Below are 20,245 nucleotides of genomic sequence, written 5' to 3'. Positions count from 1 at the left end.
CCAAAGTTAACAGCATTTCGTTTTGGTTGCTTTTGGCTTCTTAGAGGAAAAACTACATAGTCAAACCAGTCCCAGGAAATAAGCATAATTTCAGTTCCAGCCTCCACACAAATACCCTGTCAGGGTACTTTTTATTGTTCTCAAGGGTACCCTATGCAGATCACAAATTACTAATCAGGTTAATAACGACAACGTTACAATACTAACTACCAGTATTCCTTAGTCGACTACGATGTGTCCAACGGTATGCTGGGTGTTGCAAACATTCTTTCGGTTAATCCTCACAACTGTTTACTATCACCATTTTCCAGTTGTGGAAATTGAGTGCTGTTGTTAGCGCATGGGATTCACATTCAAGACTATGGCCCCCCAAAGTCATTGCTATGCTGCGTTTCCTTCCAGCATCACCAGGGTCCCCTCTGCATCTCTGGCAATGGGACACCAGCTTGCGGTTGTCAGTTTCTAAGGCACTACTTAAGTGGTACCTCCACTGAGAAGCCCGTCTTCATGTCAGCACACCGGTGTTCTCCCCTGTCTCAACCTGGCTCCTGATGCTGACCTTCTCATGTTGTTGGATGGGTCTCTAAGTCGCCTGTCAGCTCTCCAAAGGAGGAAGGAAGGGAGGAGATTGGACCCTCACCTCTGTTATGCTGTCCAAGTTTTGTAGACGTCCCTGTTCATTGCTTTCAGTTGACTGAAGAAATTGGTCTCCTGATCCTAACTGGCAGGCACCCTCTGGTTCCTTCTCAGTTCTGAGGTGGTTTTCAGGGGAAGAGGCAGTCTATTACTAGCATTTAGGAGGTCTTTGATTTTTTTACGGGGTCCTCAGGGCTTTCTTAGCTGCCCCTGTTCAGAGGTAAGTACTCCCGGACTTAGTGCCTAAGGGTGATCTGTCTTTTTAATGAGCCTGTTTACTGAAATAGGAGGCAATTTTCTTAAAGTTGCTCAAAGTTCTGCTCTGTCAAAAATAAGTGTTTCCCAACTGAGTCTCTTTGTTTGCATTTTGCCCAAGGCCTTTTCCCTCTGCCTTCATTGTTAGTCCACAGAAACCCAGAGAGGATGTTAAAGATTCACTTCACTAATTCATAGCCAATTAGGAAGCTTTGTTTTGAACCCGACTAGAAGGTCTCCTTGGCAGTAGATTTGGAGCCTTGCCCCTCGGCACCCTGGGGAATTTATTGGTTAGGAAACAGAATTTGATTGTAATGGTGGCAACGGTTCCTTTGATTGGTTAGAAAACAGAATTTTGAAAGTAATGGTGGCAACGGTTCCTAATTTGGGCGTAGCTGGTTAGAATGGTACACATAGTGTTTTATTATCAGAACGATATTTGCTTTCTATTATGTAGCTTTGGACTAACCTCCATTATCTTTAAAAGTTTTCACCTCTAACACTTCTCTGTTTTAACCTGCACACGGAAGCTGATCTAGGGTGTACAAATGGGAAGGGACATTATTTTCTTCTTTCTTTGGTGATGGTGCAGTGGCTTTTTTTCCAAGTTTGGATTGTGGTCTAATGGTTAGTTTTCTTTCCTCAGGACACTGTTTTGTTTCATCCTGAATTGGTTATTAGGAGGCAATTCTGATAGTTAACTATGACTGGAAGGTTTCTTAGGTAGAAACCCTCCAGGTTGTTGCAGTTTGCTAAAAAAAGTGCTTCTGACTTCTAGCAGAATGCAAATTAGCTTGGCTGTGGGGAACATTAAAAAATAACAACAACAAAAACAATCTCTTAAGTCACAGCAAAAGTTGTGTTCTGAGGGTGAAATTAAAGCTCCCAGATTGTGAAGCATGAGGTGTGTTTGTTCTCTGCTTTTTGATGTAGGAAAACTTTAACCTGCGTGGTTTAGGACCCTACCTTTCTAATAAGGTGATCCATTAGCTTCCAAAATGTTATTTATTTAACAAGTGGGATTTTAATTTGATTTTTGTGGCCTCAAAGTTGAACCGTTTGCTAAACAAACAAACAAAACCAAAAAAACTCTCACAATTTTCTGGGTTGGATTTTTTACCTGGTTCAATGTCAAGAGAGTAGCTGTCTATCTCCAGGTCAAGTCGTTGGGCTGCAGCAGAACGAAAATCCTCCAAGACCCCTTGCACAGCCTTGGTGAGGTTATAGGGCACCGACTTAGCAAACCTCATTTTGCTATTCACGATCACACTCCCATTTCTGAAGTTAAGTATTTCAAGTTGCTTAAATCCTGTAAGATTGGAGCGTAGATAGGGAACCAGCTGCAAAATAAAAGATGGTTTACCCTTAACTGTGTTCTAAGTGCTCAGCTGCTGCTAATTCCATTTATACTCACTTCTCATTATCTGAGGCATAAATTTCAGTTCCTTTTTGATTGTCTTTATTTTTGTGTTTGGATTTAATGTGAAAGCAGAACATGACTATTTAATGATCTATTTGCACTGATTATGTCCCATATTTCCACCTTTCTATTTGTGTATTGAGATGGATGGGCAGTGATTTTCTTCATGATGAATTGTGAGAACAGAGGATTTTTTAAAATCTAGGCCAATGTTTATCAGCAAAGCAGGAATGCCAGGTTCAGTTATTTAAAAAAAAAAAAAAATTCAAACAAATAAAAACATGTTCCAAACTGAGCCCAGGAGCAGACTGACCTCCGCCTGTATAAATGGGACATCTCTTTGGAAGCAACCAATTGAAATGACCTATTGAAGTAACAGCTTACACATCAGCTTGTCTGTCTACGCAGAACATGTTTCATGGTCAATGCATAGGCTGCGCAATGGAAACAGCAGGGAATTGGCAGTCAGGGGACTTGGGTGTCAGTTCTGGAACTGTCCCCAGCTAGCTGTGTGACCTTCATCAAACCATTTATCCATTGTATTGTACCTCAGCGCCCTTATCTGAATTGTAAGGAAGAAGAAAAAGTGGTTCCCTAAGGACCTTTTCCAAATTGTAATTTAATAATCTCAAAAGTCTGCCCACGGGCATTGTGCTTCAGAGTCCTACAGCTGCGTATTGTGAGCCACCGCCTCCCCTGAGATCCCTTTTCAGAAATGTCTGAAACTCAGCAGTGTCTGCCTTGTTCTTGGCGCTGAAAGTTAACCCCTTCTTTAATAAACTGAAACCTACGAACACAGAGAGTACACAGATGCAAGCTACAATCTCCCAGGCTTAGCCCAGGTCTACTTTTTCTTGTCCCTGTCCCCACCCCACCAGAATTTTGACTCTAATCTTGCCCACATGCCAATAGCTCCCCCCTCCCACAGGTTATTGTAAAAATAAAATGAAATTTTATACAAAGTGTGGAACTTCTCAGTCTACTCTCAGTACTCTCCTACTTACATTAACTGGGCTCATTTTTTGCATCTTAGCATTGCATTGGCCTCTGGTGCGAATTCCCTGTCTTTAGTATGCAGATGATTAGCTGCTCCCTTCTCCCAAATGCATTTTCTTCTTCACAGGAAAGAGGCTGCCTCGCTAGAAACCACATTTCTCAGCCTCCCTTGCAGCAAGATATGGCCATGTGCTAGTTCCCATCAACATAATATGAGTGGAAGAGATGTGGGCAACTTTGGTATCACTCACTTTCTTATGAAACTGCTTGCCCTGGGCTTCCTCTCTTGCCCCTTCTCACAAATGGAAACAGGGATTTACCCGTGACTCAGCTTTGTGTGAATGAGCAGACACCATTGGGGTTGTCAGAGTTATAAGACAGAGGAAATGTGAGTCTCTGGATGACACTGTAGAGCAGAACTGCCCTACCCATCAAGTTGAAGAGAAATAAACTTGTATCTTATTTAAGTTACTATATATATATTTTTTTGAAGTATAGTTGACATACAATGTTATATCAGTTTCAGGTGTACAACATAGTGATTCAACAAGTCTATCTGTTATGCTACACTCACCAAAGTGTAGCTACCATCTGTCACCATATTTAAGTTACTATATTTTTGATCTCTTCATTATGGAAGCTCAGCATGTACCCTAATTAATACACCTGAGCTAGGTGCACTGGGACTCTGTTCCCTGAGATTGTCCCGGTATCTACTCACCTCACCTTACTGGGGTGGGGGGACATTGCACAAAGTCTTCCTTTAAAGTTCACTTGAACACCTTGGTTTTTATGTGGTTTTAATGTGCATAATGATTTAATTTATATGAAGCTTACAAATATTTTTTCTGTTATTTTCAGAAATTCTAGGATTTTTGTATTGTGTATTTGACTTTAATTGGCTGGGACTGTACACAGGTATCACATGGTTGAGCATTTCTTATTATATGTGTGTTTCTTATTGTACATGTAGAAACAAAATAAACATGTGAGTTTTGGGGGTATTGTATAATTAAAGATATATGCCATCATGATCTTCATCTCATTTTCTTTGTTAGGGATGAGGGATGATATGCCATTTAGCTATTTTTTAGTTTTACAAGAACTTAAGGGGAACTAAGAAAGGAGTCCTTACACTTGAACTCTCGGCCTCATCTGTTCTGGACCCTTCGAGTTTTGAATCCTTCTATCTGATGGCTAGAAAACAGCCTGTGGCATTATAACTTAGGGAAAGGTTGCTCATACTGCTTTTAAATTCCACATTCAGTACTTGAGTGGCTATGTATTATTCCTGGGAAAACTACATTAGGAATAACTATAATGAAAAGATCTTAAGGATAAGATCTCATGGGGCTGGGTGGCAGGGTTTGCCTGGAGTGTCCACCGCAGAACTCACTTGCTTATTGGATCTGAATCCATCCCCACACTTTAGCTGAATACCTTCAGCAACAGCTATGTCAGAGGCTTGTCTCTTCCAACGTTCATTGCTCAAGACAGCCAGTGATGATATTATAAAGTAACAAGAAAAAAAGAAAGGACACGCAGGGAACTGGAAGCAGTGCTTACTCACCAGCTGTATGAATTGTTGCTCCAGAGCTTGGTACTCCAGAGAGCTCTTGTTGAACAGGTTGTTGGAGAAGGGCATGTTAGCGACTCGCAGACTGAAGAAGACTACCAGTTCTTGGCCCTTGGCGGCAACGGTCATAGAGTTAGTGGTGATGTACTGTAAAGCTGGGTTGGGAGTGGTAGTCTCCAAGAAATGACCTGGGGTAGAAACATCCACACTGAGTCTTGGTACCTCAAAGGAGGCAGGAGTGTTAGTTAGATCCATTATGTCTAAGTCTCTCACAATATCTTGACTGCCTGAAGATGCAGTTGAATGTGAAATTTCCAGAGCTGACTGGCTGATGGCAGAATAGCCATCCGTGGGGATGGTTAGTTCTGGGATTAGTACTGTCTGGTTAACGGGCATTATGTCTGTGGCACTTTAATCAGTCAGAGAGAAGATGCTGGATGCAGTAAAGAAAGGTAGAGTGTCTGATAGTGAAGCAGAGGCCTTAGCAGGTGAAGACCAAGAACTGTCTGTGGAAAAAGCTTCTGAGACCAGTTAATTTTGTCCAGGTATTTTCCCCAAAGAAGAGAAAGCAAAAAAGGAAATCCAAAGTTAGACTTAAAACAATGCACTTGCATTGATTGTTTTAATGTCATATTTTTAAAGAAGAAGAAATTGGTATAGAAAGGATAGGCAGTCTTGTGTCCAAATCTGTACTCACTTTATTCAGGCCCAAGTATTTCCAGATAGACGAGACTAAAAGACCACCAGTAACCTAAAATTTCTGCTTAGCCAGAAACAACACACCTACGGACCAGATGGTAAAAACTGACTAGGTCACCAGGTGGTGCCAAAACACAGATGGCATTAGAATAGATTTGTATCCCACATTGCCACCTGGAACTCCCAGCCAATTAGCTATGCAGATTGGGCCCAGAAATTTTATTCACCTTCCAATCATGCAAGCCTGCATTTTATGCATTTGGATTTTTTGGATCCGAGTTATCACATTTTGGTAGTTTTACCACTTAAAATTTAAATTATGCTTTTCCAAAATTGGATAATCTGACTGAATAACTTGCCAATTTGCAAAATGATTTTGAGAAAGTAAAGGTGTGAGTGACACATATAATTTGAACTTTATATTGGCCATACAACTTGTTAAATATTTGATAGTATTTAAGTGTTTTCTTACTTTTACATGAGAATAACTTGATAATTTCTACTGCCACTTTGCATTTCTTCCTTGGGTAAGAACACATCAAACTTCTAAAGTCTATTCTCTTTTTGGTACAAAATTAAAATCAGTAAGTATTTATGAACTAAGAAAGTGGTTATATGAGACTTTCAGATAAAGAGATTGGCGGGTTATTAAAATATTCCAATAAACCTAAATCCAGAGCCACTGACAATATTTAAGGCATTAGGTAGATCAAAACAAGGAGCTTTCTGTGATTACTTCAGTGGCATTTTGGCAAATATGTGGGAAAGCTGGGTTGAAATCCGAATGCTAAGCATGATGAATGGACTGTCTGGATGCAGATATAATCTTTGGACTCTCAGTCAGCTAATTTACTAGAGTGCAATCACCCAAACTGAAACTCCAAGTGATAAACAGCTCTGAAAGGTGGAATCATATTACTTTTATTAGTTTCTTAAAGTAAAACCTGCTTGTTGGTGAACGTACACAGCTTTCAGAGAAGTACCCTCCTTTCTCGCACCTGAGGAGAATGTCTGGGCATGTTCGCCCATAGTTATTCAACTGTCAGAAATGATGTTTTCTAACATCCACGATCTCTCTGGATATACACCCATAGTTTTATTCAAGTCTTCATTGCCATGGGCTGAGTGTTTTCTATCTTCCCCAAATGCATACTTTGAAGCCCTAATCTCCAATGTGACAGTATTTGGAGGTGGGTCTTTGGGAGGTAATTAGGCCATGAAGGTGATCCAGCATGAATGGGATTAGTGCTCCTATAAGAGGAGACACAGAGATGATCTCTCCTTCTGCTATGTGAGGATACAGCAAGAAGGCATCCTTCTGCAAACCATAAAGAAGTGCCTCACCAGGGACCAGATCAGCTGGTAGCTTGATCTTGGGCTTCCCAGACTCCAGAACTGTGAAAAATAAATTCCTATTGTTTAAGCCCCCCCACTCAATGGTATTTTGTTACAGCAGCCTGAGCTGACTAAGACATCCATAGAATGATCTGGGATGAATAAATGAAAAGGTTGCAAGTACTATCAGTGATTTGATTTGACTTCTTTGTGTCATGGGGAAATGCCTATGAACCTATGTTCCTATGATGTGGTCTTTCTGCTCCTCCAGATGATAAGGGTCTGGGAAGAAGCACAATGACAGATATCTTCATTCTGCTCCTGGGCCAGCATCTTATTACTCACACTTTTGTTACTAGATAGACTTTAGCCAGATTAAAATAGTCTGCTGCCTTAATGTCATCAACCAAAAAAAGTGAATTTCTAACTCCTTCCCTTTGTGGCATTTTAACATTAATCTTTTACATTCAAAATAAACCTAACAAAGTTCTTTCACTGATAGAACAGTTGGCTATTTAAATGTAGGGTTGCTATGGATGTCTGGGTAGCTCAGTCGGTTAAGCATCTGCCTTTGGCTCAGGTCATGATCCCAGGGTTCTGGGATTAAGCCCTGCATTGGGCTCCCTGCTCCGAGGGAAGCCTGCTTCTCCCTCTGCCTACCACTCCCCCTGCTTGTTCTCTTGCTCTCCCTCTGGCAAATAAATAAATGAAATCTTTAAAAAAAAATAAATGTAGGGTTGCTAGATAAAGTGCAGGATTCTCATTGGAAAATACACTAAAAAATTGTTAGTTGTTTATCTGAAATTCAAATTTAGCTGGGCAACTGGTATTTTTCTTTGTTGAATCTAGCAGTCCTATTTAAGTGTGGTTTTAAAAGACTCTATTCTCTCTTGGTTTGAGATTAAAACTATTAAGGCTATGGCTAATTCTTTTGAAATAAAAATATTGTCAAACCTCATCACTACTTCTAAATGTATTTTTAACAATTATGTTTTCATTTGATGTTTACGTAAAAATTAGACATGTCATCGACACAGGCCATTTCAACGTTAAGTTTTTTACACTGCAACAGAGAAGTCAAGCACTAAAAGCCAAGGGCATTTATTTTATCATGTGGTATACAAAATGAGCAGATTCAAAATAACTTGACTTTTAGCTGTTATGTTACAGTGTGTGTGGGGTTCCTGTGAGGGTGTGGGGTGTGCTTCTATGTCAGTGTGCATGGTGGGGTGCTGGTTAGAACTCCAGCTGCTGGGTGTAGAAGAAATGGCTAGTTTGGCCACTTTCTGGGCAGGAGACCTATCCAAAAGCAAAGGCCACAGATAAAATGGTCTGAACCAAAGTATATGAATTCAGGTTTAGCTGAAACCCATGGTGAAGATGCTGGTAATGGGTGAAGATGGGCACAGTTGGGGCAGCCAGAAGCCCTACTAGTAGCTAAAGGAAGGCAAAGCAGAAGATAAGCAAGGTGTGAGGGACAAGTACAGATGAAAGAATATTTTAAATGCTTCTAGAAAAAGATACACACACTTGTCATAAAAATCAAGTGGTCATCTATTTTATGTTTAAAAATCTAAAAAGAGATTCCACAATCTCTTTTAAATATTCAAGTGGCATGACCAACAAATTGCTTAATTCTATATCAATCAAATCCATTCTTATTTATCATAACAAGAAAATTATTACTTTCCTTTTTGGCATAGTATAGAGATATGAAATAAGTGTTTATTATACATTCATTCAACAAATAAATATTGATAGCCTACTATGTGCCAAGCACTGTTTCAGGTGCTGGAATATATCAGTGAACAAAACAGATGAAAGTTCTGACCCCAAGGAATTTACTGTCTAATGGAGGAAGACAGAAAGTAAACAAATAAACAATGGGAAATATACAGTATACCAAGTTGTGATAAGTGCTGTAGAAATAAAGTAAAGTGGGAAATGGGGTGAGAATGTTGGGTTGGCAACTTATGTAGAGTGATCACTGAGAATATAATATTTGAGCAAGACCTGAAGGAGGCAAGAGAGTTCAGCCATGCAGCAAATGCAAATGAGAAAGCCAAAGGAAGAAGGGTGTCTTTCATGTTTCAGTAACAGATGGCTGGGAGGGCAGCATGGCTAGAATGGAGTTCTATACTATCAATCAAGTGTGAGGGTGACAAAAGATATTTTTAAACACTCAAAGTCTCAAAAATTTCCTCCTAGGCATCCCTTTCTAGGATGTTTTCACCTAAAATGATGGTAAACCAAGAAATAGGAAGAAATGGGATACTGAAAAAAACTTAGGGAAATCCCCTGAGGTGGTCAAGAGGTCTTTCAGAGAGATAGGTACTGCAGAGACAAGTATATAGAATGCTTGTATCATCAAACCCTCTGCCACTGTGGTAAACTGTTTAACTTGACGAAACTACTGGAGGATGTTCTCTACAAGACAAGAGAGTAAATCCAGAGAGAGAAAGCCTGAGATCTAGGGATCAGGGAATCCAACTCAGTAGAAAGGCCAAGGAAATTCTAAGGATGTTAGCAGAGGAGAGTCCCAGGTTACAGCTGTCCAAAAGGCTTAGAGAGTAGCAATCTAGAGAGAAAGAAAAGAAGGTCTCTGAAAATTGGAAGTGATAAGTTACCTGATGTGGAAAAGTATGTTGGAAAAGTCAATGGAAAGTTTGGGAATAGTTATTAAATACAAAGAAATGAAGCAAATAAAAAAATCAAAGAAAACATTAACTCTAGGAAAACAGAAAGGAAACATAGAGCAAATAGATCAGCTGTGAATATATAATATAAATCCTGAATATTGATTTAATAATAGTTATCACCATTTTGGGAAGATGGTGGAAGCAGAAGAATGGTATTGTAGAAACATAGACCTTTATTTACAATAACAGAAAGACAATAAATGATATATAAAACTGATGACTCAAAAAATACATATTATTTAAAATTACAGGAAGAGTAAATGCCAGAAGAAATAGCTAACTGAGTTAAGAGACTAGTTTTGGTAAATGGGATTGCACAGTGGGGAGGTGTGAGATAGCAAAATGCTGTATTTGTCAGAACACTTTAATGTGACTTGACTTAAAGAAACTGATAAACATAAGTAAGTATTTCCCTGAGTTCTGTGAGCCATTATAGCAAATTATGAAATTGAGAAGGGGCTTGTGGGAACCCCAATTTATTTTTTATTTTTCTAAATTTTATTTCTTTTAGTAAAAATTGTATATATTTAAGGTATAGAACATGATTTGACATACATATACATAGTGAAATGATTGCAACAGTCATGTTAATTAACATATTTCCTCACATAGTTACCGTCTTTTTCTTTGTGACAAGAACACTTGAAATCTCCTGCAGTATTCAATACAGTATTATTAACTGCAGTCATCATGCTATACATTAATCTCTAGATGTATTCATCCTATATAACTGCAACTTTATATCCTTTGATAAATATCTTCCCATTTCCCCCAGGTCCTTGCCCCTGGTAACCACCAATATGCTCTCTGCTTCTAGGTATTTGAATTTTTAAGATTCCACATATAAGTACGATCATGCCGTTTTTTCTTTGTGGCTTATTTCACTCAGCGTAATGTCCTCCAGGTTCATCCATGTTGTTGTAAATGGCAGAATCTCCTTTTTTAAAGCTGAATAATATTCCACTGCAGATACACACACACACACACACACACACACACACACACACATATCACAATTTCTTTAACCATTCATCCATTGACAGACACTTACAGCTGGTTGATCAGAAGTACAAGTGATAAGTGATAGCTTGGGACTTGTGACTGGCACCTAAAGTGGGGGGCAAGTCTTGTGGAGCTGAGCGCTTAATTTAGGGGTCTGCACCAACTCTGGCTAGTTAGTGTTATATTGAATTTTTCGATATCCAGATGATGTCTGGAGAGTTGGAGAACTGGTTGACATTGAAAACCCCTCCATACATTTGATGTTAGAAGTATTGTGAATAGAGAAATAGTTTTCCTTTTAGTAGCTAAGCCCTCAGGAACTTTGGCACCCATGAGCCCTTCTGAAAATAATTCTCTCATGATATATTCCAGCCAACTCAAAGATAAAATAGAGAACTCAGGAATGTAGAAGCTGTAGTAGAAGGTTTGAGAGTGAGACTTAAATCCACTTAAATATGGAAATCTGCCCAAGAAGCCATAAAAGTTGTGACTACAGAACCAATTTTAAACTTATGAAATGTGACAATTGTAAAATACTCACCAAACTACCAAAACTGGGATGTGGGCGAGTGAAGATGGCTGGATTATGAGTGTTTTGATAAATTTATCTTTCATAGCAGTACATCAAAAATGCCTAGTGTTGATACATATCGTATAAATGGTAATAACTCCAAATTAATGTTTTAGGTAATTTTTCTTTAGGGATTTCTTAAGAATGAATATGTCATTAGGTAAGGAAATATTTATCTGAAATCCAGCAATTTCTTGCATGTCATTTCAGTTTCTTTTTCTTCTATTAAAGTCAAGTAAAATTAAATGCAGTCCATTTTATTAGGATGACATTGCAGAAAAATTCCACTTTTGTAAAAGTACTTCTATCTATCCTTTTATCTTTTTAATTATACTGAGAGATATTTGAAATGATAGGTATCATTTAGTTATTTCTGAGTGGCAAAATTTTAGCATTGTTATTCACTTCTTTCTTTCTTTCTTTTTTTTTTTTGGTAGTTTTCTCCATCCTTTAACATTTTTTTTTTTTTTTTGGAGGGAGAGGGGTGACCTCATGGGGGGGGGGTGGGGCAGAGAGAGAGAGAATTTTTTTTAAACTTTTATTTTTATTTATTTTTAATTTTTTATTTAAATTCAATTTAGTTAACATATAGTGTATTATTAGTTTCAGGGGTAGAATATCAGTTGCATATAACACCCAGTGCTCATTGTATCAAGTGCTCTCCTTAATGCTCATCACCCAGTTATCCCACATCCCCCCACCCACCAGAGAGAGAGAATCTTAAGCAGGCTCCATGCCCAGCATGGAGCCCAATGCAGGGATCGATCTCATGACCCTGAAATCATGACCTGAGCCAAAATCAAGAGTCTGATGCTTAACTGACTGAGCCACCCAGGTGCCCCTGGTAATTACTATTTTTAAAAAGCCTACCGTTTAGTCATTCAATATAAATATACACTTACTGTTTTTCTCATTGATATAGATATTTTGTAAACCTCAGATAAAAAAATACAGCTTCATGGTTATCTGGAGTAAATGCAAAATTTCAAATGTATCTGTATTTTAAGTAAAAGTCTTGAGCAGAGCCACCAAAGAAGCAAAATACTTTACTATCAATTCCTTATTGTTATTAATAATGTTAAATAACATCTGGATTAAAATTGAAGCTGGTAAGAATCTTAAGTTGTAAACCCTGGGGAACTTTGTTGTGTTTTCTTACTGTTTTAGTTAGATGTTTCTATGAGGTTATGCCTCAAAGTCTAGCCTTAGAATCTTGGGAGGCAGGATTGAGGATGGGATAGGAGGAAACTAATATTTATTTGGCACCTGTTATGTTTTAGGTACTATACAGGGATATTTTAAAAAAATTCTCCATTTACTTTAAGCCATTTTATATTTTCCCAACTGATGATACACTCTGCATTTGCTACTTGATGTGAATTATTGGAGTCTTCAAGTATCTGACTAATTATGGCTTCTCAAATGATTTAACGGGGTAATTAAGAGAGGTAGCCCAAGGCTACAAAGATGAGTGTCCCCTCAACCAGTGGTCATCATTAGAATGAAATATCCATGTCTATGTATTCTAGCATGAGGCATTCTTCTTCCCAAATTATCAACAAAGGCACTTTTTTTGCAGTTTGGTTTATTACACTTTTCCCTCACTTAAAAAAATGCTGAATGTGAGAGTTCTTATTAGACTTAAACTCTGCCTTATATAATATAAAAACTACAGATCTCAGAGCTGCAACACACCTGATTACTTTCTTTCTTCACTGTGAGTAACATATCTCTAATAACTTTCAATTTAAAATCAGACCTATACAAGGAAATTTTGAGGATGCATTTGGAAAAATAGCCCATCTAATTCTTTCCCTCATTTGTTGGTGGCCTTAATAAAATTTTTGATTGTCTGCTCTGAAGAAATAAACATTTTGGGACAAATGAAGTAATTGTTACATGGATATGACATGCAGTGATGCTGTAGCTTTTAATAGCATGCTCATAATTCAATTCTGAATGGCTTCTGAATTATTTATTCCAAGATTATTGAAGAAGTTGTTTTTCTAGCTCTGGCTTGCAAAGTGAAATAATCAATATTTTTCTCTCTATTAATAACTTCATATGTATCTAAGGAAATAATAAAGATTAAGATAAAATAAAATGTGAATTTGGGAATGTGGAAAGCACACAAAATATTACATGGTCATTGATGACCCTCACTTTCTATTATTCATATCCCTGTATAGTCCCTCTTACATGCATAGAAGTGACCTCTACAGAATGCTATGGAGGTAATGATTAAAAGGTTCTGGTACCCAATTTCAATGAGAAGGGAGTTTCTCCACACCACCAACCACACCACCAGCTGGGTATAACACAATTCAACTCAATTCTGACACCATCTATAACTACCTGGAGATAGCACCAGATTCCACATGTTAAGGGCTCAGCCCCACATGACTGTCCTCCATTTCAGATGCTATCTGTAAGCCCAGATTGTTACCTGTGCTTCTAACCCACTTGCTACATATTAGAGGCTCCCACAAACCCCTCCCCGGGTTTAATGTCCTACAGTGGCTCACAGAACTCAGGAAACCCATTTACTCACTAAATTATCAATTTATTACAAAGGATATTAAAGGATACAAATCAAGAGCCACATGAAGAGATATACACGACCAGGTCCTAAACAAAGGAGCTTCTGTCCTTGTGGAGTTTGGAGCCCAGCATGGTGGCATGTGGAAGCTTTCTGGCTCCCCAACCTGGAAGCTCTCCAAACCCTCTCCTTTGGGGTTTTTAAGGAGGCTTCACTACATAGACATGATCGATTAAATCACTGGCCACTGGTGATTGATTCAATGCCCAGTCCCTCTTTCCTCCCCAGAAATCAGGGGGTGGACTGAAATTTTCACCCCTTTATTCATGATTAGTTCCCCTGGCAACCAGCCCTCATCCTTAAGTGCCAAAAATCAACTCATCAACATAAACCTAGTTGTGGTGAATAGGGCTTGATATGAACAAGATCCCCATTTCACCTTTATGTCTCCGAAGTGATTTCAAGAACTGAGGACAAGAAGCCAAATATTATAAGAAGAGATGCTCCCATTGCCCTTATCGCTCAAAATATTCCAAGGGTTTTGGGAGCTGCAAGCCAGGGACTGTGGATGAAGACTAAATACATATGAGAAATGTTTTGGTTATCCGAATAACCAAATATATATTTCCTGTAAATCACTATATTGCAACGATGTATGATTATGAGGCTAGGTCATAAAAGATGTTACTTCTTCTGCCTTTCTCTCCTGAATCAATTGTCCTGGAGGGAATCAGCTGCCATGTTGTGAGGACACTCAATCAGCCATGTGGAGAGGCCCATATGAAGAAGAACTGAAGCCTTCCTGTACCTAATTTGCCAGCTGTGTAAGTCACCTTGGAAGTAGCTCCATCAGCCCCTGTCAAGTCTCTAGAGGACTGTAGTTTTAGTCTCAGGAATGACCCTAAGCCTGAACTACCCAGCTACATCATTCCTTGATTTCTGACCTACAGAAACTGGGAGAGATAATAAATGCTTGTTGTTGCTTTAAGCCACTAAGTTGTGGTGTAATTTTCTTTGCAGCAATAGGTAATCAATACACACAGAAACCCTTAAAGACCTGAAATTGCAGGATTGTAGTTCTACCAATCTCTGACTCTGGCTTTTATCAGAATACCACAAAGAATGTTGCTTTTGGTTTAGAACAATTATTTTTAAACATGCCTTTCTTATTTTATAGGAATGCATCATAATTTACATAAGATAGGCTGAAAGATTATATCAGTATTCTGATCTGCTTTGGAGACATTAGATTCCAACCTATTGATAGGGAAGCTTTTAGAACAGGGTATGGGTTTGTATTTATGATATGAAGAGGGGAAGAATGAGTAGAAAAGACAGAGAAAAGACAGATTATACATTCAGGAACATGGTTTCTAAGATTGGTTTTGCCACTCTGAATTGCATTTACCTAATCTAGGTTGCAAAAGGCAGCCTCCATGCCAATCAATCAACTCAGTACCCCCTTTTTCTAACAAATACTTTGTAATGCCACCTGTATGACCCTGAAGTGACCTTAATCAAGAATATAACCTAGCTAATATGCATTTCCAAAAAAGTCAATGCATTGTTCAAACTGTGACATAAAGGAGAAATAAAAGGAAAATAATTTATAATAATGCAATATGTATTTCAAAAGGCATTACAACACCATAAGACACAATAAAGCAGTTAGAAGCTTGTACTTACATGTAAATATCTATAAATACCACTGGGTTCCACAGCTACAAAGACAGACTGATTCAGCTGTTACACTGGCAACATAAATACCATGATCACCACTGTCATAAGAAAAATGATTTTCTAAAATGATGGTTAACACTTAGTAAAGTTCAAACAAAACAAAAATACTATATCCCCTTAATTTATGTATTAGTTGCATTCCTAGAAAAGTCAGGTTAAATTAAAATTTTGCAACATATACTTTGCAAATCATACTTATGTGAAAAAAGAAGTGTCAGGAAAGGGATGTGAACCACTTAAGTGTCTTATTTAGTGTAACTGCCACATTATCTAATTTATATATAGGGGCCTGTGCCTTTTATTGCTTTGTAATCTGTTAGTTGCAGGATACCTATAGTAATGCAAATTATTGTTGTCTATAGAAAGGCAAAGGATTTTCATCAGGTGGAACAGAATTGCTTATTTCCCTGTGTATAGTAACCAATTTTGCATACACTGGTAAATTTATTTCCTCATTTTTTTTTTTTTTTTGGAAAGGGCACCCAGATTGGAACCATCCTCATTTTTAATTGCTGATCATGTGTTTGAATTCTCTTTCAAACTGGTCATAGCATCTTGTTTCCCCATTAGTTAATTTGTTAGGCACCATCTTTGACACATGTTCATTTTATAAATGTGTAAGAGTCATGATTTTACTTTTTAATAAAATTTTACTTTAACAGGAGATAAGGTCTAGGCTTAGAAATTAATAGGGTTTTTTTCACATACATGAACGTCTAGCAAGATAAACAAAAGTCTTGTTGGAAGCTGATGAATTCTTTGTGGTTTAGTATTGTCCTCAAATTCTAGAATTTCTCTTCCCACTAAATATTAGCGATGCCCTTCCATTATTGCAGCACTAAAAATTGCCCTTCCTCCCCAAATTTACAAAACATATCCTACAGGGCTGTACTGTGACCCATTGAGAATTTCTGCTGACAATGTTGAACTTTAACTTGAGCTTTATCAGAAAATGGCTATGGTTAAGGACGCCTCATCCCAACCCTTTTGCTTTCTGAAATCTCCCCACCATCTTTTGCTCTGGGAAAGGACTAACTGCAAAGAATCGCCTTTCCTTATAGGACTTAGGTAAGACTTGTTGTCTACTCTTTCCCATGACTCCCATAAGCCTTACAGATGACTCCCTGGTTTACCTGCCTCTTTAAAACTCCACCCCCTCTGAGATAATATGGATGGACCTAGAAGGTATTACACTAAGTGAAATAATTTAGACTGAGAAAGACAAATAGGATATTATTTCACTTGTATGTGGAACCCAAAAAAACAAAATAAGTGAATACACAAAGACAAAGCAGAACCAGACCTATAAATACAGAGAACAAACTGATGGTTACCAGAGGGGAGGGATGTGGGATGTTGGGCCAAATGGGTGAAGGAAAGAGGGAGATACAGGCTTCCAGCTATGGAATGAGTAAGTCATGGGAATGAATAAAAGGCACAGCATAAAGAATACAGTCAATGGTACTGTAATAAGGATGTAACAGGACAGATGGTAGCCATGCTTGTGGTGAACACAGCATAATGTATAAACTTGTCAAATCGCTAAGTTGTGCACATGAAACTAATGTAATATTGTGTGCCAACTACACTCAAATAAAAAAACAACAACAACTCCATCCACATTTTCCTTTGAGATATTTCTCATTAATGAATGTTCTCCCTATTTTAACAGTGTGAATAAAATTTTGTCCTTAATTATCTGGTACATTTTGTTTTACACACTGCTCTAAGCTCTAACTTTACAAATCATATGTATGTATGCATTCTTCTTTGATCCCTAAACCAATCAATCACTCCTCAGTTATTGAACACTTACTAAGTTCCAGTATAAAATGGTGATTTAAACCAATCGCTAGAGATGCCTTTATGGTTATTTTGAAGGTACATTGGCTTTAAGTCAAGGACTTAAGCAGCAAACCCAGAAAAGAAATTTTCAGTTAATCTGATTATCATTTTTATAGAGAATCAGTAGAATCATTGTTTGATATTTTACTGGAATCTTGTTTTCTAACATTAAGCTTTCTGTATGTTCAAGAAAGCAGGGAAGAAGAGTACAAAGTCATTGGACCTGGAATATTTGAACATTTGATTCAATTCTGCCTTTACTTCCCTCAATCATTCATTCATTTAACAAATATATATTGTATATTGATATGTGCCAGGCATTTTGCTAGTTCATAATAACAGCTCTTATTTTTTTGTTACTTGGTACATTTCAGGCACAGTTCTAAGCATTGTATACATTAACTAAATCTTCACAAGAACCCCATAAAATAAGAACTATTATAACCATTGCGCAGATTAAAACTGAGGCACAGATAGAAGCTAAATAACTTGCCTAAGGCTGCAAGTGGTTGAGCTGGGGGGTGGAGGCACATAGTGCAGACTCCAGGCCCATCTTCCTGTTCTGCTGATGCTGGGGTGATGAACACAACAGACCCAGCCCTTGTCTTCAGGGAACATTCAGTCTTCAAGCATTAACTATCTAATCACAAGTATGTCAAGTGCTGTGAGAGAGGCCACTCAGCGTGCTTTGGGAGGCATAAAAGGGAGACCTGATTTTCATTAGCTGGTAGATCTGCGTTTGTGAAATGAAGCTGGTAAGAAGACCTGCTCTCTTGGCTTTAGGGATGTGGTGAGGAGCAAAGCCAAATATGATATCAGAAAGCAAAACTTAGCAAGTGCAATTCTTCAAACCACAAGCTGTGCTCATTTGCAGAAAACAAACTGGTGTACATTGGAGATGCCAGTCTGGCTTCAGAGAGAGTCTCTTCAGAGAAGGACCTTAAGTAATTTTGATTGTGAACTGCTGAGATCAAAGCAAGTGTTATTTTTTTTAAATAAGGCACACATTTCAGTGCAAATTTGGAAAACTGTTTACTTTGCAAAAAATTTTCATAAGAATATCATAAAAATACTGAAGGTATGTTTAATGAGGATTTTCTTAATTGCAATAAATATTCAACAGTTTAAATGAAAATAAGGTTGATTTAAAAGTCAAGCATGCACTTTAAAGGATGTTCAGCGACTTGGTTTTTATGCAGCGTTGTTTTTCTACTAGTCAGTGGAAGGAATGTGGTATGGATAGGAATTTTAGAGGGATGCTGCATTTTCTTTTCGGAAGGTAGGAAGTTATAAAATCACAAGTGAGTCAGACCTAAAATGGAGTATCTCTATTGGCTTGGAAATGCCTGTGCCAGGAATGTATGTTCCCTGAGAGCAGAGCCTGGGGCTTCCATTTGGGAGCATCTTGAATAGAGCACTTTGCACATGCCCAGTAATGACTCATGTTTGGTCTGTGACTGAGAAGCCAATCAGAGGTCAGTGAGTGGTGGTCAGTTCCTGGTGTGTGCCAAGCCCCTGAGGCAGAGAAGATGTGGTATGAAACAGGGTCTGGCCATGCCTTAAGCATATCGGGATAAAATGAGTTCTGTTCAGAGTCTATCTCTGATGTCCTAAAAAAGTTAATGTCATTTAGTTTGTGCTGGGAAACATTGTGAAAGATTGTGAAATGAGTTTAAAAGATTATTAGGTGTCTTTTCGAGAAAATACTGACCATCACCTAGCAGACCTTTGGAGGTTATGTAATTTTAGAGGGTTCTGTGCTTTTCATGGTCTTTGAGCTATTTTATAACTCTATAAGCTATAGAAAACTAATGGTAATGCAAATAATTCTAGCCCTTAGAGATGCAGGCAAATTTTGTTTGGATGGAGATGCCACTGATTTCCCTCCTATGGAAGAGATGATTCTAAACATTCTATTTTATTGCTGGGTGGATTTTGACAAGTTTTACATCAATTTGCAAATTTGTGTAAGCATTCCTGATTGCCTATATCATGGGTTGGCAAAGTTTTTCTGAAAAGAGCCAAATAGTCAATATTTTAGGCTATATAAATCCTGTGGTCTCTATTGCAACCATTGAACTATGCTGTTATAGATCTAAAGTAGCTGTAGTAAACCAATGGGCATGGCTGGATGTGTGTGGTGAAACTGAATTTCATATAATTTTCACATGTCATAAAATGTTATAATTCTTTGGATATTTCTAACCATTTAGAAATACAAAAACCATGCTTCTCTTGCAGGCTGTACACAGAAACGGGGAGTAGGCTGGATTTGCCCCACAGGGCTGTAGTGTGCTGATCCCTGGCTTATATTTCATCTGTTCTTTGGATTCTCCTTTGAACCAGTTGTAACATCTTATTGGTTCCCTCATTAACTAATGAGTTAAATAAAATCTTTGACAATGTGTTCACTTTATATTTGAATGAGACTCTTGATTTTACCCCTTTAAAAATTTTTTTTTTTTTAAGATTTATTTATTCACTTGAGAAAGAGAGAGAGAGAGCAAGCAGGGGGAGGAGCAGAGGGAGAGGGAGACAGACTCCTGGCTGAGCATGGAGCCCAACATGTGGCTCCACCCCAGGATCCTGAGATCATGACCTAAGCTGAAATCAAGAGTTGGATGCTCAACTGACTGAGCCACCCAGCCGCCCCTAAAAAATTTTTTTCTCTAACATTTGCCAAAGGCAGTTAATGGAATTCAATGAGTTTCTTGGAGAACATGAATCAAAAGACTGAGATTCTCTGCCCTGAGTAAATATTAGAATTCTGGGAAGTTTTCAGCACTAAATCAGTATCTGGGCCCTTTTGTAAAGGAATTAAATTAGACCTTTAAGAGAGGGCCCCTACATTGGTATGTTTCAAAAACTTTTCAGGGCATTCTCATGTGCCACAAAAACCAAGTGACATTTGTTTTTTTTTTTTTTTTTTTTT

General features: G+C 38.1%; 1 protein-coding gene across 1 annotated transcript in view; it reads right to left on the bottom strand.

Moving 5' to 3' along the window:
- IMPG1 (interphotoreceptor matrix proteoglycan 1) overlaps nt 1-20,245 on the bottom strand; it is a 124,156-nt gene that overhangs the window by 22,563 nt on the left and 81,348 nt on the right. The window contains 2 exon segments of the mRNA XM_032410137.1: nt 2,012-2,231; nt 4,878-5,389. Coding sequence (XP_032266028.1) covers nt 2,012-2,231; nt 4,878-5,389 — 732 coding nt within the window.

This window comes from Phoca vitulina, unplaced genomic scaffold (assembly GCF_004348235.1).
Source record: "Phoca vitulina isolate PV1807 unplaced genomic scaffold, GSC_HSeal_1.0 scaffold11, whole genome shotgun sequence".
NCBI lineage: Eukaryota > Metazoa > Chordata > Mammalia > Carnivora > Phocidae > Phoca > Phoca vitulina.
This window is presented reverse-complemented; position numbering and strand designations above follow the sequence as displayed.